The sequence below is a fragment of the Rhincodon typus genome, chromosome 1, assembly GCF_021869965.1.
Source record: "Rhincodon typus isolate 14 chromosome 1, sRhiTyp1.1, whole genome shotgun sequence".
NCBI classification, from domain to species: domain Eukaryota; kingdom Metazoa; phylum Chordata; class Chondrichthyes; order Orectolobiformes; family Rhincodontidae; genus Rhincodon; species Rhincodon typus.
Genome location: NC_063332.1, coordinates 70,272,267 through 70,294,654, shown reverse-complemented (window position 1 = coordinate 70,294,654; position 22,388 = coordinate 70,272,267). Strand labels below are relative to the sequence as shown.

The window sequence follows — 22,388 nt, the reverse complement described above, 5'->3', positions numbered from 1 at the left end:
AACCTGTCCACAGATTACCATCATAAACTGAGGTGTATGATACTGTTAGGCACTGTCTCCTGATTTCCAACCAGAATTTTGGTGGAATAGCTGAAGAAATGGTATAAATAGCTGTAAATGTTTCTCCTGAGGTTCACATTGGATGAAAATCCAGTCAGTAATATTGTTTTAATTCCTTAGTTTTTGCTATCATTCCATGAAACTACACACCTTTACAGAATATGAGCCCAAACAGACTGGAAACCACCAGCGTCCTGCCTGTGCAATTATTACTTACATGCAAATCTAAACACAAGTGTTGCACATTAACTTATCCTGTAAAGATGTCATCACATCCTAACCCAATTATGTTGTGCCCTGATATCTATTGATATGCACCCTACTCTTGCCTGTCCCATTTCATAGACAAGAATATTGAAGTTATTTCAGGATCGCAGTTGAGATCACTTAACCTGATATAGGCTAGCATGAAATTGGAATCCATTGCTTAGAATGTCTGCGTAATGGACTAAGGAGCATGCTACCCACAAGGCAGGTGATGGCCTAGTGGTATTAGCACTGGCCTGTTAATGCAGAGACCCAGTAATGTTCTGGAGACCCGGGTTCAAATTAAATTAATTGAATTAAATTTAATTAAATAAACAAAAAACAATCTGGAATTAAGAGTCTAATGGTGACCATGAATCCATTGTCGATTGTTGGGAAAAAACCCAATTGGTTCACTAATGTCCTTTAGGAAAAGAAACTGCCATCCTTCCCTGGTTTGGCACACATGTGACTCCAGACCCTCTGGGCACCTAGGATCGGGTAATTAATGCTGACCTAACCTGTGATGCCCACATCCTGTGAATGAAAAAATAAAACCAAGGGTCTTTGTGGAATTCAACATGCCATATTTTGATTTTATAAAATACTTATGCATTAATTAATAAATAATTATAATTTCATTTGTGGAGACATTGCCTTGTGGATCACATGAACCACTCCACACTGATAAAGGAGAATTTGAGAGTTTATGTAGAGCCCTAAAGTGAATGTTAATTTTTCATTAATTCACTGCATACTGGCTGTGACTCTGACGTGCGACGTTCTGCGTGTCTTTGCTCTTCATTCAGTCTACTTGGTTCCATTTTCCCCATGCCCCGTGTAATCTATGCTATGGCTGAAGATGGGTTGCTTTTCAAAGTTTTAGCCCACATCAATTCTAAGACGAAGACGCCATCTATTGCTACAATGTCATCAGGTGTGGTTGCAGGTGAGATTTTACAGATGGATGGATGGAAGAAGGAAAGTAAAGAGGGATTTTGTCTTAAATAAGCAAATGTAGAACAAAATCGTCACATGGTCAGTTATTAATTTTTTGCTGAGTCAAATTTAAGATTCTCATTCACATTTTCTGTGCCACTGGCACTCTGATCTCTCTCTGTTCATGGGCTCCTACATTATTTTAATTAAACTCAATAGAAGTTCAAGGAAAATGATTTCATTTTTTGTTTAGATTCTTTTCAGCCTGCTGAACTGAACACTCGAGTTCAACAATTTCCAATCATTTCCATCGTCATTTTGTTTGAACAGTAGCACTTTTGCTATTGCCATTTGGACTTTCTATAGACCCATCTAAGTTTCTCTTTTTGTATCATTTTCATCCTTTTTTGCATTGCCCTATCATATTTGTCATTTAATGTTTCTTGCTTTCTACATCAGCCCAAGTCTTCCTTTAGTTTGTTCTTCCCTTTCTCCCTTTTTCCAGTTTTGATGAAATGCCATCAATATAAAACAGTCATCACAATTTTAATTAAACAGATTGGAAACAAAATGGGGTGGCCACTAGCAGATCAGTAACCCACGAAACAGGCTTTGCTACGGTCTTTTAATTCAGTGGTGGCATTAGCATCCCTCTACTGGTTGCTGGCCAATCACCGTTTTAAAATCATCTATCAGAGAATGACAATGACAATGAGATTAGATTCAGTGGGGTTTTGCTCCAGTTGCTCTGATGACTATTGTTCATGACTAGTTCATAGTGAAATATGGAAGAGAAACAATATCTATAATAAGGATCTAATCTGGTTCAAAAAGAGCTGCTTAATCTGTATGATTTACCTTGAAGAAGCTGGATGATGCAAGTGGAGTGTTGTCACCTCAGATCAGGATTTATATTCAACCCAGATTGATAGGTTTGTTTTGGAGTACTGAATACAGTTCTGGTCGCCCTGCTAAAGGGAGGATATTATTAATGGGAGAGGGTTCAGAAAAGATTTACCAGGATGTTGCCAGGACTGGAGGGTTTGAGTTATAAGGAAAGTCTAGATAGGTTGGGACTTTTTCCACTGGAGCGTAGGAGGTTGAAGAGTGACCTTATAGAGGTTTATAAAATCATGAGGGGCATAGATAAGCTGAATAGCAAAGGTCTTTTCCCTACAATGGGGGAGTTCAAAAAGGGGCATTTTTTTAAGGTGAGAGGAAAAATATTTAAGAGACCTGAGGGGCAACTTTTTCACACAGCAGATGGTTCAGTTACAACATTTAAAAGACGTTTGGGCAGGGATATGAATAGGAAAGAATTAAAGGCATATGGGCCAAAAGCAGGCAAGTAGGACTGGTTTCGTTTAGGAAATTTGGTAGGCACGGACAAGTTGGACAAGGATCTGTTTCTGTGCTATATAACTCTATGACTCTATCTATGATTCTATGATGCGATGAAAATTGACTGAACTGGCAATAAAAACAGTTTTGCATATCAGTGTTGTACACAAGGTATTGTGGTGGCCAAGAAAACAAAGAGAGAATTTGGGTGCACACTATCCAGTAGCTTACAAATATATAAGATAAGAAACTGGACTTTCTGATCCAAGTCTGGGAAACAAAAGGATTGAAGTTAAAAACAAGATTAAGAAAATGGTTTTTAATGAAGTAATTATTTGAGATATTTACCGTACAGGCATATGGTCTAAATGGATATGGACTAAAACCAAAAATCAGGCCACAACATGTTTCTATGAAGTAATTTATTTGAAAAATTTCTTTTATCTGAAAGATATAATCAACAATTCATTTAATTACCCTCTTTCACACAATTATTTTAACTGACAATTTTACTCCCACAAATATGAACACAAATATCTAAATTGATATAAAGCTACTATACTCAACGTTATTTGATTAAAAATAATTTTTGTAACAGATTTAGTTTCATTGGCAAGTCAAGTTCAATCAGACTTAATTCAATTAGATGATGTTTGATAATCACTCTCAACATCCTCAGAGTCACTTACAAAATCAATAGAATCAAAATCTATTTCTAAACTTATTTCCTCAATGTTTATTAATACTGAGTCAAATATCTATGGTATCACTGTACGTTTTCAGTGTCATTGTCTCCATTTTCAGTATTTGTTGAAACATTATGTATTTCCTGATAGAACATGAGAGTGTTTCTTAAGCCAAAGTAAAGTTTTCTTTGTGATCTTACTCTTGAGTCTCCTTCATAGAACTGACCATATGAAAACTGTCCGATCTTGCCCTGCCACTGTGAGGCTTTGACCTTGTGCTATTTTGATTGCAATTGCAGAACATTTTTTAATTAGGAATTGCAATTCTGAAACTAAAAAGAGTAGCTTGGGGTGATTAGAATTGTTGGGTTAAAGATATTTTTACTACTGTATTTCCACATTATGATTGCAGATCCAAAGCCTGAGGTAGTAATTTCTTTCTTAATAATCTTGCATAGTATAGGGACATCAAGGTTTCTTAACAGGATGCTAAATTGAGCACCCACTTTAAACAATAAATTTTAATGAGGCTTGCCTGATATTTTAAAAGGTTTGAGAAACTCAACAGAGTGTTGTGTAGCATCACCAACCTTGGAGTGCAGTGTCAATTGATTTGTATGATGCTTTTTCCTCTGGAATTTCTATCAGCAACTGTTCATTAATTTTACCTACCTATTTTTGGAGCTAAAAGGCCCTTCCACATAATCCATCAGTATGTTTGTCATTTATGTTTGGTGCTTGGGAAAACTGCATTGTTAAATTCCTTTTCATTTGTTAAAGCTATTCTCAATCTAACTGGGATTGCAATATATCAAAATTAGGAGCAAAAGAAATGTGACTACTTCTAATGTCCAGGAACAAATATGCAACAATCACCAAATTCCCCACCTCTTGAAATGTAAACTCTCATATTTAATGTTTCACTGTTACACGAAAGAAACTTATTCAGCCTTACTTGAATTTTATCTGTTCTTGTTCATGTTGTCATTACTGAGAGAATTCATCACAGGTCCCTTTGAGGATCAAGAGACTGACTCCCATGATGTTCTTGTTCTCTTTAAAATCTTAAAATGTGCTATGTTTTATGCCCTCAAGATTTTTCACGCATGGCATTGTACATCCATCCTAGAAAATGAAATTGCATACCTTAACACAATGGCCTTTGCTGAACCTTTCTCAATATTGCACGTTGGTATCTCCTCATTTTATATATTAACTGACAATTTGAAGATAGCAAGAACTGTCAGACCTCCAGCAGGGCATATAAATGCAACTCCTGAGAAAGCTACTGCTAATGCCATATGCCTTTGTGATCAAATCCTGACTAAAGTTGATTGATGATTGATGTCTTTCCTGTACTACCAAGTGCATCTATGGAAATCAAACTGCAGTTACTGGTTGAATCATACCCGCTTAAGGTATCATCAAGTGGTGACTAACAAAATCAACCTTCACTAAAACATTCCCTTTGTCCATGATATCGTACCATCAAGGTTGACTGAAATTAGCCCTACAGACCTCTGAAGCAAATGAACAGACTGATATTTAATTTGCTCATCTCAACCCACTACGAGCAGCTAAAGTTCAACATTACAAATATCACCAAAAATTTAGCATAAGTTATTATTTGTTGAGTAAATGCTTGAAGATAACAAATATGGGAAGAGGAGCCATTTGTATTTTGTATTGAAAGTTAGTCTTCTAAATTGTAGGTTAAGCAAAATTGTTAATCAAGATCAGGTAGAGAAAGTTTTATTCTCTGTATTAACGTTGTATTCTACAATGTGCAAAAAAAACTCATGAAAGTTATAAGAGTGACATGACCATTGACTTTGGCAATTCTACATTTGCTTAAGATATCCATTACAAGTACATTGCACTGAACATTTTTATTTGAACTTTGACCTTTTTCTTTGTAGCCTGTTGGGGTCTATGTTCCCTTTACCCAGAATTCTGTTTGCAATGGCACGAGATGGTTTACTGTTCAAATTTCTGGCAAAAGTGAGTAAGAGGCAGACACCAGTTGTTGCAACACTGGCATCAGGGGTCATCGCTGGTAAGCTGATGCAACTTGAACCTTCCCCTGATGGGACCTCATCTGTCGATAAGCATGCCCGGGCTTGATGTACTGTTCCCTGAAGCATGCTGAGTGCTGGTGCCTTCGTGAATCAGGTGGTTAGGATTGTACTGCAAATGGGTATACCAGGTTCTAAAGAGCAACAATTACAATCCTGTAGAGGAAATTTATAGTAGCAGACATTGTAATCTCCTTTTACATTTCATAAGTGGATTAAAAAAAAACTGATGTCTGCTTATAAGACTAATTGAGAGTGCTTAATTTTATGAAATGAAAATATCTCTGAAAGAGATGTATCTTTTATCAAAAACTGCTTACAAACGTAACCTGGCACACCTAGCTTCTAGTGGCAGTTGTTCACATGGATATTAAACAGTGATGTTGAGATCAAAATATGGCCTTGTATAATCCACCAGAGCATTCAAATCAAATCTAACTCCCAGCCCTCCACCAAAACTCAGGCCAGTGTCAAGTCCTACGTTTTTACACTGACCCAGTTGTGCCTATTCTGAAGTGAACCAATGTTGATATGAAAGCATTTAGCAATTGTTTTTCTTTTAATCTTTGTAGAATCTGACAAATGTTAATATTCTATTAGACATTAATTACAGGGATTTGAAGGCACATGGTTACTTTGATAATATGTACCTTCTAATACTTGTGATATGCGCCTGAGCCAGATTAATGACTTTCATAATAAGTCATTTCCCCGTATCTGCAAAGTATCCATTCCTGAGAATCCCTGCAAATGATCAAATTCGTGAGTACAGAGTTTGTTAAAAATAAATTAAAATGGTTCAGAATATCACAGATACGGGATTTTAGCCTGCAGATGTTGATTTTTTTGTTGTTACTTATTTTTTGATGCAGATAGGCAAATTTGCAATTTGTGATTTTGTGACTACAAAGGATTTATTGTATATATGGGGCTGATTTTATAATAAAATTAAAATACTGCAGATGCTAGAATAAAAACAGAAAGTGTTGAAGAAACTCAGCAGACCTGGCAGCATTTGTGGAGAGAGAAACAGAGTTAATGTTTTGAGTCCAATGACTCTTCTTCTGATCTTGTAATCCATGCTGAGAGCATTGCTCATGATGGGATGATGTACTTAAACACTGCTTTTCCAAATGTTGCTGCTGCTGCATAGAACATAGAACAGTACAGCACAGTACAGGCCCTTCGGCCCACGATGTTGTGTCGAATTTTTACCCTAAATCTAAGTTCTATCTAACCTCCACCCCTACCTTACACTATCATCCATATGCCTATCTAATAGCCGCTTAAATGCCCCTAATGAGGCCAACTCCACTACCCTCTCCGGCAATGCTTTCTACGCCCCCACCACTCTCTGAGTAAAGAACCTACCTCTGACGTCTCCCCTATATCTACCTCCACTCACTTTAAAACTATGCCCCCTTGTAATAGCTACCTCCACCCTAGGAAAACGTCTCTGGCCGTCCACTCTATCTATACCTCTGATCATTTTGTACACCTCTATCAAGTCACCTCTCATCCTTCGTCGTTCTAAAGAGAAAAGCCCTAGCTCTCTCAACCTTTCCTCATAAGACCTTCCCTCCATTCCAGGCAACATCCTGGTAAATCTCCTCTGCACCTTTTCCAACGCTTCCACATCTTTCCTGTAATGAGGTGACCAGAACTGGACACAATACTCCAGATGTGGCGGAACCAGGGTTTCGTATAGCTGGAGCATAACTTCACGGCTCTTGAACTCAATTCCTCTATTAATGAATGCAAACACACCATACGCCTTCTTAACAACTCTATCCACCTGGGTGGCAGCTTTCAGGAACTGTGGACATGAGCCCCAAGATCCCTCTACTCCCCCACACTGCCAAGAATCTTTCCCTTAACCCTGTATTCTGCTTTCAAGTTTGTCCTTCCAAGATGAATCACCTCACACTTTTCAGGGTTAAACTCCACCTGCCACTTCTCAGCCCAGTTCTGCATCCTATCAATGTCCCTTTGTAACCTTGAACAGCCCTCCGCACTATCCACAACTCGACCCACCTTCATATCATCCGCGAACTTACTAATTCACCCTTCCACTCCTACATCCAAATCATTTACAAAATGTGTGGAAATATGTTAAATTGATACATTTAGGATTTGGGGGCCAGTTCTGTATACATGGATGGTGGCACCTGAATGATAACAATATGCAGTTGTAAAACATCTCAAAGTAGTAAATAATTCTATAAGGTGAAAATGTAAGTTGACCTTGAGAAGGAGATATTCAGAAAGGTGAATAAAAGTTAGGCTACAGATTTAGGTTTTAAGCAGTATCTTATAGGATAAGAGTGGTATGCAGAAGCCAAGAAGTTTAGAGGGAGTTTCAGAACATAGGGCCCAGGTGGCTGATGGCACAGTCAATGCTGAGACAACGCGAGTGGAGAATGCACAAGGAACCAGATTTGGAGGAGCATTGAACTCTTGGCAAGTTTTAGGTCTGAAAGAAATTAGAGATGGGAAAGGATGAATTTTAAATTAAATCTTGGGGACCAGGAGCTGATGTAGATCAATAAGCACCAAAGTGGTAAGTGAGTAGAATTTGGTGTGAAACAGCATATTGGCAGCAGAGCTTTGGATAAGCTAAAGTTTACAGGCCTAAATCAACTTTCATCCCAAGGAAATTGTAATTGATGCAAAAGTTAGCTAGCAGAAGACTTTCAGAAGGTACCAAAAAATAACTGGTGAGGGTGGCATTTCTGATGGCCCACATGGATTTTTGACAAGGTTCCACATGGCTGACTGATAAGAAAAGTAACAGCCCATCGGATCCAAGGGCAGGAGGCAAATTGGATTGAAAATTGGCTCAGTTTTAGGGAGCAAAGGGTAATGGTCAGTGGCTATTTCTGTGACTAGATGGTTGTTTTCAGTGGAACTCGACAGGATCAGTACTAACTCCCTTGCTTTTTGTAGTATATATCAATGATTTTGGACTTAAATGTAGGGGGCATGATTTAAACATGTTGCGATTGATACTAAAATTGGTTGAATGCTTGATAGCAATTGAAGAAAGCTTGTTGGCTGCAAGAAGATATTAATGGACTGGGATAAGTTGGGCAGAGAAGTGGCAAATGGAATTCAGTTAAGAGAGGTGTGAGGCAATACATTTGGGAAGGACAAACGTGAGGGAATAAACAATCAATGATAAGATACTGGAAAGTTTAGAGAAACAGAGAGACCTTGGTGCGCACTTTGTTATGGATAGGGGGGATGGTAGTGGGATAATTTTCCCCTTTCTCTTTACTTTTTGTTTTCTATAATGAGATGTATTTTAAAGGAATGTTTTAAACGTTTTTGGGTAAGTTTTTAAACAAGAGTAAAACATCATCTTAATTCATACCATATCCTGAAATGCAAATGTAACAAAACACACTAACCCACCTCATGCATTCAAATTAACACACAGCTAAAGATGGATTCTAGAGAACAAAACAAATGGTTAAATTATTAACAGAATGCAAGAAGTATATTGGGTTCATATTAAGCCCTTTTAAGGTGTACACCATACAGCCCTGGAAAAGTTCATACTCATAGTTCTTTGGAGAAGAATGGGAGTTGGCAATCTTTGGATTTCCAGACGAGATTATGGCCAAGTTTCTCTAGGAAACAAATTCGTCCCCCTCACATTGCCTGAGTTGGCTGGTTGTTAGACAAGGCTGTGTTCTTTTTAGGTCAAGAAAAGGTCCCTCTAGTGCAGTGTGACATGATCAATACTTGAAATATCCACCCAGAATGATTTAAAACTAATATCTGTTGCTGCACATGGATTATGGTGTTTCACATCCACTTATGATTACATTGGTTTCTTTACAGCTTTCATTAAGTTTTGAGCTCAGAGACAGCAAGTCTAGGATTCCATAGATTGAGAGTCTTGTGTAACTTGCAAACAAAAAATGGTGTAAACTCCACAAATGGTTTACTTCCTGATGTATTCAAGGGATGGTACCCAACACACATTCAGAAGCATGTTCAGACATGAGTTAATCTTTTGTACAGAAATGAATTAGGTTATCTGACCACCACTGGCCACCTCGGATCAATGTCCCTATACTACACTGTTCTTTTAAAATTACATAACATCCATTGTCTGTACATTTCCAGGCATATGACACAAGTGTGACAGTGCCACAGGGATCAGTGCTGGGTCTTCTGTTGCTTATCATTTATATAATGATTTGGATGAGAATATAGGAAGCATGGTTAGGAAGGTGGATGAAGCCAAAATTAGTGGTGTAGTGGACTGTGAAGAAAGTTATCTAAGAGTACAATGGGCCGAGGAGTGCAGAAGGCGTATAATTTAGATAAATTTGAGGTGTCGCATTTTTGTAAGACAAACCAGGGCAAGACTTACACAGTTGCTGGTAGGGCCCTGGGAAGTGTTGTCAAACAGAGAGACCCAGGGATGCAGGTGCATAATTCCTTGAAAGTGGCATCACAGGTAGACAGGGCAGTAAAGAAGATATTTGGCATGCTTGCCTTCATTGGTCAGAGCATTGAGTATGGGAATTGGGATGTCATGTTGCGACTGTGCAGGACATTAATGAGGCAACATTTGGAGTACTGTGTACGGTTCTGGTCACCCTGCTTTAGGAAGGATGTTATCAAATTGGAAAGAGTGTAGAAAAGGATGTTATCGGGACTGGAGGGTTAGACTTAGAGGCTGGATAGTCTAGGATTTTTTTCTCCTGGAGGGTAGGACGTTGAAGATTGATCTTATAGAGGTTTATAAAATCATGAGAGGCATAGATAAGGTGAATAGCAAAGGTCTTTTCCTTAGGGTAAGGGAGTTCAAAATTAGAGGGCATAGATTTAAGGTGAGAGGGGACAGATTTAAAAGGGACCTGAGGGGCAACTTTTTCACACAGAGGATGTGTATGAACTGCCAGAGGAAGTGGTAGAGGCAGGTACATTTGCAATATTTAACAGGCATTTGGACAGGTACATGAATAAGAAAGGTACAGAGGGATATGGGCTAAACACAGGCAAATGGGACTAGTTTGTTTGGGAAACCTGGTCAACCTGGACAAATTGGACCAAAGATCTGTTTCCGTGCTATATGACATGATTCTGAATGTAGCATGATTGGTCAATAAAGGGTTAAGAAGGCAACTTGCATATTTTTCTTTATTAGCTGAGATGAGTATAAGAACAGAGAGATTGTGCTAGACCTGTGTAAAATGCTAGTTAAATCACAGCGACAGTACTGTGTAAGTGCTGGTTACCATATTACAGGAAGGATATGATCACTGTAGAGAATGTACAATGAAGATTTACAGAGAGATGTTACCAGAACTGAGGAATTTTAGCTAAAAGAGAAACTTGAATATGCTGGAGTTGTTTTTGCAACTTGAGAAAGCTGAGAGGAGAGGTAATTGAGTTGTACAGAGGCTTAGATACAATGGATTGACAAAACAAAAGCCCTTAACAGAGAGGCTCATAAATTGCAAGGGCATGGATGTAAAGTGATTTTAGAAAAGTTAGAGGGAAATTGAGAAATGTTTATCATCCAGAGGTTGAAGCAGGTCTGAATCGTACTGTTTGAGAAGGTGGTATAGGCAGAAACACTCATTCTATTTTAAAAAATACTTGGGATATTCACTTGAATTGCTAAAACTGACAAGGCTTTAGCCTAACAGTTGGAAAATTGGATTAGACTCTTAAGTTAGTCTCTCAGAGCACCTTCTCAGCTGAAATGGGCCAAATGGCGTCCTTCAGTGGTAGTTTTCTATACTTGTAAGTAAACCGTGCTCTGAGTAACTTAGTCTAAGAGGAGCAATTTAGCTGAATTTGAATAATTTTTATTGTCACATGTATTTACAGTAAGAAAAACGGTAAAATACAGTGAAAAGCTTTGCCACAGTCACCGTGATCTGATGTCATTTAGAATAGTTTAAGAACAAGAAAAAGAAAGGATCTAGCTTAAAGATAGTCAGTCAGTCCTGAGCCAGCTCATCATCAATAACACCTGCACCACCTTCTCCACCGTCGACACCAGACCCAACCAACATTGACATCGCCACTCTCCACGCACCATCTTTCACCACTCGGCTGATTGTCCTCCGCCACCGCCTCGCTGCTGCTTGAACTGGACCCAGCAATATCAGGGTTGCACCTCCCGCCACTAGGACCACCTCTTCGATGTCACCATGATGCCCTTCCGCCACCACTAGTGCCGGACCCAACCAATGACAAAGTCAGCGATTCCTTAGCAGTTCTGTAGAAGGGTGATTGAACCCAAAATGTTAACTCTGATTTGTCTCCACAGATGCTGCCAGACCTGCTCAGTTTTTCCAGCAGTTTCTGATTTTCAGCAGTCCTTTCAGTTAGTTGTTTATCATAGAATCCCGACAGTGTGGAAACAGGCCCTTCAGCCCGACAAATCCACACTGACCCTCAGAGCATCCCACCCAGACCCATCCCCCTATAACCAACCTAATCTACATATCCCTGAACACTACATGAAATTTAGCATGGCCAATCCACCTAGCCTGCACATCTTTGGACTGTGGGAGGAAGCCGGAGCACCTGGAGGAAACCCACACAAACACAGGGAGAACGTGCAAACTCCACACAGACAGTCGCCTAAGAGTGGAATTGAACCTGGGTCCCTGGCACTGTGAAGCAGCAGTGCTAACCACTGAGCCACTGTGACCAGATCCTATCTTTGTAGACATTTCTCACAGCATAGTTTAACCAAATAATAACTGACTATTTATAGTACTTATTCTCTTTTTTTTAATTTGTATTTTTTTCAAGGAGCAGTTATTGGAGGGCCTGTTTGTTGTGGATGGGAAAGAGTGTTGACTGCAGCAAAGATTATTATGGTTATGTGTAGAGGTTACATCCTTTTTATAAGGAGTTCCTTGAGCAGGAAGAGATATGTGGCTTGCAGATTTCAATGGATCAGGATAAAAGGCTTGAAGCATCTGGTCTAGTTTTGTTTCTTTTTTTATTGAAGTCGTCATTAAAGTTGTGTGAAATAAATTAGTGGACTAGAACTTATTGAGGTAATTAGGAAAATTACAATTGGTTTATTGTGAGCACATTGTGTGGGTGTGTTTTGTATTTGCTTTAATTTTGATTGTAGCTAAATGTTATCATATAGTGTAATTTGACAACATAGTTATAACTTTGCACTAAACACATAAATTAGAAATTACTGGTTTTCAAGTTAAGGTATATTTGTTTCTCAAGCAATTTAATCTATTTTCATGGCAGAAGACCAGCTTAATTTCCAATCCTTATTCAAATTTTTCAGACATAACCTGTTTTTTCCCTTGGAATTCTCAATAGCTGAGATCCACGTTTTAATCTCCATCACTGTTTCAATTTACCTAAGAATAAAGGCCATTCTAGAAAATTTAAACATGATTTGGGATTTTTCATCTGAAATTTAAATGTGTCTTATTGTTTGCTAATTATTGGTTGATGTATTGGTTGCCTCCAAATACCATTCATTCAATCTTGTCGATCATGTATAGCGCTGATATTAACACTTCCAAATGTGTTCATTTAATGTCTTATTAAAGAACCTGTGAAATGTTGTAATTCACTGTCATATTACTTGTTTAGGGGTCAGGACATAATCTACTAACAAGGGAGGAGTATAGATAAAACTCATATCGTGTGTTTTAATTGAAGCTTCACTACTTGCATGCAACAGTCTGTAAAGTTAGTGTGATTCGCACATTTAAAAAACATACCGCAGACCTAAATCATGACAAGTTCTATGTATTTTCATATGTTCTTAACTTGTTAAATAAGAGCTTTCTAACATTGCACAGCACTTGTGCAAGTTAGGCTAAAATGACTGCACACTTAAAAATTACAGAAGAACACTTAACAGAGTAGCACAATATTTGTCTACTTGCTCTTTTACTGGAAGCATTAACTCCTGTAAATTGAAAGGATTGCCACCTGCATTAAAACAGTCATCAAGAATATTTCCTGAAAATGCTAATTGATCATCTATTAATACCAGCAACAGGTCATTTTAGACTTGTATGTACTTTCCCTCATAAGTTATAGGTTTCTTTTGTTTCAACACTACTGTTTCACATCCTGATGATTGCCTTTGCAGCTGTCATGGCATTCCTCTTTGATCTTAAAGCCTTGGTGGATATGATGTCTATTGGGACCCTCCTGGCATATACGCTGGTAGCAGCATGTGTACTCCTCCTCAGGTAAGTATTTATGCCTCTGTAAATATCTCCTACCTTTCATCACTGTGATCAGGACATTCTGATTTATACACATTGATGGGTCATGACAAGTCCATTTTAGTTTGTGCAATTATTTCTATATTTTGTGAGCAAGATCTCCTTTGGCAAGAAAATGTTCCTTGTTTGCTCGGTTAATTAACCTTAAAGGTAGTCAGAAGCAGCATCCATTTACAGGCTTAGTGTTCTTGCAGCATCTCGCACGATGCTCAGGCTAACCATATAACCTGTCACCCACTCACATACTAAAAAAGACAGATTGTTGGAGAAGTAGGATAGTAGAAGCAAAACACTTAAAATGTTTCAATATTGGCTCAAATATGTGGATTGGATAGAAAATAAGCTTAGCACAATTCAAAAAAAAGCCAAGGCTCAAACTGAACAAGGGTGTTTTCTTTAAGGTGCCAGAGGGTCTCTGATTCTTCTGGAACTGTGACCATCACAAACCTTTGACAGAATATAGAAGGAAGAATTAAAACTAAGAGGAATCTTATTTATACTTTAAATGGCTGATTACTTGGTTTACATTGTGAAAGTCAGGTTGAAGATGGTATTGAAATTAAATGAAGGGTACAACAAAAGAGCATATCATCAGACTTCTGGGGGAATCTTGTGGGTCTCGGTTCAAGTCCCACCTGTTCCAGAGACGTCATAACATCTCTTAAGAGGTTGATTTGAAAATATCTGCACTCAGGCTTCTTTTTGTAGAATCTGGATATGTACTTTTCTTGTTTTCTTAAATGAACTTATGCTGTTTAAATTTTGTTTTTAAAACTTGCTAGGTATCAACCAGATTCACTCTATACAAGACAAAAATGCTCTTCAGAAAGACAGAACCTCACAGCTGAGGAGGACGGTGAATTAGATGAAAATGAATCCAATTCCCATATGACCATGTTCAAAAATCAAGACTTCACCTGTTCATCGTTGCTGAATCCCTCTGCGATCCCAACAGAACAAACATCAAGTGTGGTGTATGGTTGTGTTGGGTTTCTAGGTAAATGTTGAAAACCATTTTCCGTTATGAAGTCATGTTTTTTCTGTACTGTGGACTTGCCGGAAATGTAGCTAATTTTGTTACACTATCCTGTCAAAACTAGTGAGTTTAAACGATTGTGGAGCAAACCAAACTTAAAAAAAGTCACTGAAATTTGGGAATTAAGTTCTGCCCTGGGGCAATTGCCATTGTGCAATGAGTGGAAAATAAGGGCAGATTTGGGTTCTGCTGGGATTCCATTTTATTGACAGCATTTTGGGAAATCATTATGAAGAGGCAGGATGTTTCTCCTCCACCTATAAGAGTATCTCTATTCTGATGTCCCTACCCTGCCTCTATACACACACACACACACACGGCTGCAGGGGTGTTGGTGGTGACAGGTGTGTGTGTGTGTGTGTGTGTGTGCAGTTGGGTGTAGGGTGGGTGTTCCTCTGTTTCTGCAACAATCTTCCACCTAGTCGACTATCCGATGGGCTTAATTAAAATACATTAGAGGAAAATCAATTGATCCAAAAGAGATAAAAACATACCTGAAGGCCTATGCTGGTGCACCTTTAAGAAAAAATTGCTCCATCCTACAACATCTCTCCAGCCATAGATTCATCTGGTCCAATCTGCTTTTCCTGATTACACTAGTGGTTAATACTGGGTGTAATCCTGAGATTACTACTGCTTATGGTCCTGCTTTTTCATTTATCTCTTTGCTTCCTATTCTCTGCTTCAGGACCCCATGCCTCTTCCCCTATGTCATTGATACTGACATTGGCCATGACCTCTACTGTTCTCCCTCTAATTCACAATGTCCTGCAAATGCTCAGTGACATCTTTGACCCTGTCCCCAGGGAGGTGACCTACTATCCTGATGTTATGTCTGTAGCAGCAGTAACTCTATCTGTTAACCCTTATACTAGAATTCCCTATCAGTATTAATCTCCAATTCTGTTTTTTTCTCCCCACACACATCCAGCTGAGCCAATCATGGTGCCATGGATTTGGATCTCACTGTATATATATCCCTGAAAAACCATTACCCCCATTATCTCCTGCAATGCCTGCCTAGTGCGTTTTCTCTGTCTCGCAGTTCCCCATTCCCTTTCTGCCCATGTCGTCTTTACCTATGGTGTCGCCACCCCACCATATATTCTATGCATGAACATCTCATTTTGTGGATACCACACAGTATAATGAGATCTCTTCGAAGCATTATTGAGATCTTTTGGATGCTTGTATACTTTTTCCAGGTTTTTTTTCTTCTGCTACCAACACTTAATCCAGCCTTTAAGAGTTGTCACTTCCTTAATGACTGCAGCTTTTCCAGATCTTTTATCTGGTCATTCAGGCTGGACTTGAAGGCAGTTGGAACTCTCCTTGACAGACACTGAATTGGTCTCACACTCTCATCTGCTTCGAGTTGATATTCACCAGGAAGATATTCAAGACCCAATGTAAAAACGCTGTTGCAATCTTACCGTATCTGCTGAGCAGACAGTAGTTTAGTTCCCTGCAAAACTCTCCTGGCACATTAGGTTTCCTACTCCAATCTTTAGATTTAGATGAATGGATTTTGCTTAACACTACTGTCTGGAACTCTGAACCTTCGTTCTTCCCATTACTCTCAGCCTAGTTTGTCCTCTTGGCATGAGGATCATTCCATCTTAGAGCTTCAATCCTACTTCCAAGAACTTCATTTTCAAGTCAAAACCTTGAGTTACTATGTACATATCCATGAAGGTCATTCTGGTTCACGAAGAATCATTATCTGACACGTCATGCTGAAATGCTGCAGCCATCATTCTAGCAGTCACAAACCATTTATCATCTTCAGATCTGACAATGCTGACTTATTGTATGATGTAGAGGGATTTTTCAGAATCATCAGCTGATGTCTCTCCAGCAGCCATTCTTAGAGACTTGCTTTTTGCATCTTTCTAGCTGAACACTTGCGTGTGGAGTGATTCAGCTTCTTGAATTTAGAATAAATTCAAAGAACTGCAGGTGCTGGAAATCTGAAACAAAAACAGAAAATGCAGGGAAAACTCACCAAGCTGGCAGCAGTGACTCACTGGACTCAAAATGTTAACTCTGTTTTTCTCTCTGTAGATGTTGCCAGACTTGCTGAGTTTCTCCAGCAGTTTCAGTTGCTGCTTCCCTCACTCTGATATGGATGTGCCTGTGTTGGACTGGGATGGACAAGGTCAGAAGTCACACGACACCAGGTTATAGCCCACCTGGTTTATTTGAAATCATAAGCTTTTGGAGTGCTGCTCCTTCACCTGACAAAGGTGACTTCTGACCTTGTTCCTCACTCTGGACATACTTTCCTTTTCTTTAATGACATCCTTTGCAAAATTTATATCCTGTCCTCTTTCCTTGATCTCTCTGCTAGCTCTTCTGCAAATATTTCGTCTTTATCCCCCTCCCACCAATCTGTTTTCATTCAGCATGGACTGCCTCTCAACTTAATGCATTGTCTCATTTGTTCTCCGTTCAATACAGTGTAACTGATGATTGACTATCTCAGAGGTTCTGCACATGCCAGCAGCTTTCTTGATAGTAAGTTTCTCCACTCTCAGCTGTCCCACTCTCACCACTGTACTACGCGTACCTAAGACAATCCTATTTCTGATAAGGTCATCTTTCATTTGTCCAAACTCTCAGAGTTCAACTAGATGTATGAGTACTGTCTTTTTCTGTTGCGCCTTTTCTGCCACCATGATTCAAATGACACATATTTAATGGCACCACCGACAGCACACAAGGGCATTTACAGCAGAGATAGAGGTCATATAACTACACAAAGGGTATAATTGCATTTCTCTGAGCAGGTTGACACCTGACCCCAAGGCAGTCAGTCTAAGGTAGAGTGGAGCTTTTTGGAAGCTGAAATAGCTAGAAATTTTTTTGTTGCTGATACTCTACATTTCTGTATGGAACCATTTCAATTAGAGAAAATGATTGATCTCCTTCAGGGTAGATCACCTTACTCTAATGAAAATTTGGTACTTTTAGGAGGATTCATAAGAGTCAATTAGTTTGAATTCTAAAGAGGCATTTCAATGTATAACAAGAGGAATTTCCCAAAGAAGCCTAAAAAAACCCACTTGTTATTTGCCTTTTGACATAATAAACACCTGTATTCCCAAACTGGAATTTAAGGGTATGATCCAACTAAACATAATCTAACTATGTTGATTTGTGGCCCCTCCCTCACCAGTAAAAAATGTGATAACTGCCTCTTCCAATCCCAGGAATCTTGGGTCATCATGTAATTACATTTTTCTGTTATTTATGGCCAACTAATCATCAGTATGGTTTGCCATTTTATTGCTTTGATTGTTTTTGTGCATTTTGTATATTGTGAAAAATGGCTAATAGAATATTCCTGTTTAAGAAAAGAGGGAGGCAGAAGACGGGAAGCTTTAGGCCAATTATCCAGACCTCAGTTGTTAGTAAGATTTTAGAGTTCATTATTAAGGATAAGATTACAGAGTACTTAGAAGTGCATGGTAGAATAAGGCTGAGTCAGCACAGCTTCGCCAAGGGGAGGTCATGCCTGACAAATCTGTTAGAATTCTTTGAGGAGGTAATGAGCAAGTTAGACGAAGGAGACCCAGTGGACATGATCCATTTAGATTTCTAGAAGGCCTTTGACAAGGTCCTGCACAGGACACTACTAAATAAGGTAAGAGCCCATGGTGTTAGGGGCAAGGTACTGGCGTGGATAGAGGATTGGCTGACTGGCAGAAGGCAGTGGGTGGAGATAAAGGGGTCTTTTCAGGATGGCAGCTGGTGACTAGTGGAATTCCAGAGAGGTCAGTGTTGGGACTACAACTATTCACATTATACATTAATGATATGGTCAAAGGAACTGAGGGCATTGTTGCTAAGTTTGCAGATGACACAAAGATAGTGGAGGGACAGGAAGTGTTGAGGCAGGGAGGTTGCAAAGCGACTTGGATAGGCTAGGAGCATGGGCAAAGTGGCAGAAGGAATACAATGTGGGAGAATGTGAGATTATGTACTTTAATAGGAAGAATAGAGGGGTAGACTATTTTCTAAATGGGGGAAGGCTTTGGAAATATGAAGCACAAAGGGTCTTAAGAATTCTGGTTCAGAATTCTTTTAAGGTTAGCGTGCAGGTTCACTTAGCTTTTAGGAAGGCAAATGCAATGTTAGCATTCAATTTAAGAGAGCTAAAATACAAGATTAGGGATGTACTGTATAAAGTTCTGCTCATCTGCATTTAGAATATTGTAAGCAGTTTTGGGGCCCATACCTAAGGAAGGATGTGCTAGTATTGGAGGGGATCCAGAGTAGGTTTACAAGAATGATCCCAGGGATGAAGGGCTTGTCATTTGAGGAGCAGTTGAGGACTCTGGCTCTGTACTTCATGGAGGAAATACTCCAGAAGAGTGATGTCCGATCTCTTTGAAACATGCAGAATACCTAGAGGCCTGGATAGAGTGGACGTGAAGACAATGTTTCCATTAGTAAGAGAGACGAGAACCTGAGGGCACAATCTCAGAGTGAAGGGATGACTCTTTAGAACTGAGATGAAGAGGAATTCTTCAGCCAGAGAGAGCTGAATCTGTGGAACTCATTGCCACAAAAGGTTGTGGAGGCCAAGTCATTGGGTGTACTTAAGACAAAGTTAGATAGGTTATTGATTTAGTAAATGCATCAAAGATTATGAGGAGAAGGCAAGAGTGTGGGGTTGAGAAACATTTCAGCCATGATTGATTGGTGAGAGACTTGATGGGCTGAATGCCCTAATTCTGCTCCAATAATTTATAGTCTCATGGGATTAGTTGAAAATGGATAATGTGAAGCCTATCAATATTTTCTTTTATTTCCTCCTTTGCTATTTCAATATTAATCTATGGAATACATGTTTCACTGATTATTTATTTCTATGAAAATTCATGTCTAGTGTCACTATTTTTGTTCCTCTCTATCCTGGATACAATCTGGCCAAAATCTGGCAAACATTTGGAATCAATTTCTCTCGGCTGACATTATATTTTCCACAATATGCAGCCATTTAACTGTAAGTGAGCACTTTACTTTAAAATTTAACCTTTAATATTTTGCCTCATTAGGCTCACTGCCAATTACAAGGCCAAAGTTCTGTTGGGATGTTACATTAATTACTAAATCTATTCCATCATAGTCAACTCAACATGCTTTAAATTAGTTGTGCCCTTAAAGCCACACATTTTGGGCACCAATATTGGAGCTGTTGAAAATCAGAATCTAGAAGTCTAAGACCGTCGTGCTTCTTACTTTGAGTACTTCATTCATTGAACTCTATTCAGTTCTGATTGCCAAGTCACAAGGGAAACAGAGAGGAACCACGAGGTGTTTTTTTTTGACATCAGAGAGCTAATCATGAGGGAACGATATACCTTTGGATTCACTGGCTTTGAAGAAATGCAGAAGAGACAGGACATCATTATAGAGTTGGATGATGCTAAGTGGATTGGGAAAGATTAAGCTGAATGGTTATTTCTCATAGTAAGTCAGGACTACAGGACAAGGACCCCTAGATACATACTCTCAAAAGGCAAATTCAGTACTGATACCTGAGAGTACTTCTTTACACACTAATTAATACCTACTTGGTAATTGAAAGATAATTAGGTATTGGCATTGGTAGCTCTGTGAAAACCATGACCTGAATTATCTTCGATACTTAGCTGCACGAACAGGAAAGTTTTACACTGAAAAAAAAATTCCACCAAAATATCATGCAAGCCGGTTACTGAGGATTGGATCTGATTAAATGAACAAATTCATTTTTCAAATCCAGATACAGTATATATTTATCTTGAAGTACCCAGTCACTAAAGGCATGCATTATGGACAGCTTCAAGAGTCCTTTTGAGAGAATTTACATGCCAGGATTGAACCTAGTTGGCAGTCAGTATTGCATCTCCATTCCAAACATCTTCCCCATATTGAACTTGTGATTTGCATCAAGTTGTTACAGCCCCATCTTGCTACAATTAACATCCATGCAATGCCCTTTTCAGATTTCAGAAAAATGTTTCGAAACACTTGTACCATCAAAAGGATGACTACTCCATCTCAGTTGAGAAGAGCTATAAAATTCCCAAGATCTGTAATACTACATTCTTTACGTGCTTGGAGTCCTTGATTACATATTTATAGAAAATATGAACTACCAGCCTGCATTATTTGCAATAATCATTGTGTAGTTTGCAGTGAAAAACATGCAAGTAACTGCCAGCTTCCCAGATTAATTTGGGTTGCCTAGTTTGGAATTCTAAATGAAATGGAAGAATTATATCCCTGGAACCATGCTTATACTCTAAAATAACGTTGCTATAATCTCTGTTCAATCTACTATCCCATCTCAAATGAACTGCAAAGTGTATTATACAACACAAAACATGTGTCATCATAAAATAAAGCTTCATTGTTAACTATTTGATTGTAGGATGCTATTAGTAAATAGTCTATCAGGATATGCTGAGGTAGAAGACTAAGTCTTCTGTTATTTTGGGATGTGAACTTTGAAGCTGGGGACCACTGGGAATATGGGAACTATTCCTATTTAATATTCCTATTAAATTGGACACGTCTAAAGTTACTGATAAGATCTTGGCATGCCTCTCTTTGGATTTAGCTGTCAGTTAGGCAACATTTTCAAACCTCATTTCCCACTAAATTAAAAGAGAAAAATAGACCAACAAATGATAACAGTAATGGTGCCAATGTGACTAAGTTGTATAGCACAGTGGACCATTTTGAAGACATGTGGGGTGGGGCTGTGTATTTTAGATTATAAAGCCCACTAACTACAATCTATAAAGCCAGGTAATGCATACAAGTGAAAGTGAGTGTCTTTCAAGGCAACAAGGCAAGTTAAAGGGATATATAAATAAATTTAAGATGGATTTTAATGTTGAAAATGTAAGTGCTTTATCTATCAACAATAGTTGGGGTGGACAGGCATTAAGGAACACTGATAAACTTTTATCTCCTTGGAGTGTCAGGTCCAAAAGATCGTAACTTCCAGATTTCATCTGTAGCTGAATGTCGAGTGTCCTGCAGAAACCCATTGGGAATTCCTTCTGGGTCCACAGTTAAGAGTGGGATGTCAGGTGATGAGTGGTCACCAGCAAGATTTGAAAAAGGAGGAGGAAGTATCTGCACAGTAGATCACATTCACCACAGAGTTTTTAAAGCTACTCACGTTCAACAAGAAGGTGGTCATAAAACTGCCATTTCCTTCAACGTAATCTTGAAGCCTTGCCACAGGGAGAAGGCTGTGCTATCATTGACCTGAAAAGTGATATTGATATCGGAATGTCCAGATCTTTTTCAGCTGGAAATGGGTGTCATATACAACATCTTCCAGTATCCTGTTCATTAAAACATCTGGGAAATTGTCCGTGCTAGAAGAGACGATTACATCACAGTTTCTTTCCACTGGGTAAATCATGAGCATTTGGATCTGCCAGGGTGGCAGAATTCTTGACAGGAGGCTGCCGTGCCATTGATTGCGTTCTTTTGTCTCTGTAGGCCCGTCACTTCAATAGGGAGAAGTAAAAGAACTGCAAAACTGTCACTCAGTTAAAATACAGTTTTGTGCAATCATTCATAAATGCTAATATCAGTGAGTTTCCACCATTCTGGCAGCAGGACAGCGCATTCCATCTGAGCCTGTCAGCCACTGCTGCTGTCCTCACAGCTCCAAGATCAACCAGAGTGTGGCTGTTGAAGAGCAAAAGCCACTCTTGTTTGCACATCTGATGCCATCCAT

General features: G+C 38.9%; 1 protein-coding gene across 1 annotated transcript in view; it reads left to right on the top strand.

Annotated features, from left to right (window-relative positions):
- Positions 1-22,388, top strand: part of LOC109928132 (cationic amino acid transporter 2-like) — an 82,927-nt gene that overhangs the window by 42,921 nt on the left and 17,618 nt on the right. The window contains exons 6-8 of the mRNA XM_048598332.1: positions 1,116-1,255; positions 13,461-13,563; positions 14,382-14,596. Coding sequence (XP_048454289.1) covers positions 1,116-1,255; positions 13,461-13,563; positions 14,382-14,596 — 458 coding nt within the window. The remainder of the gene's footprint in view (positions 1-1,115; positions 1,256-13,460; positions 13,564-14,381; positions 14,597-22,388) is intronic.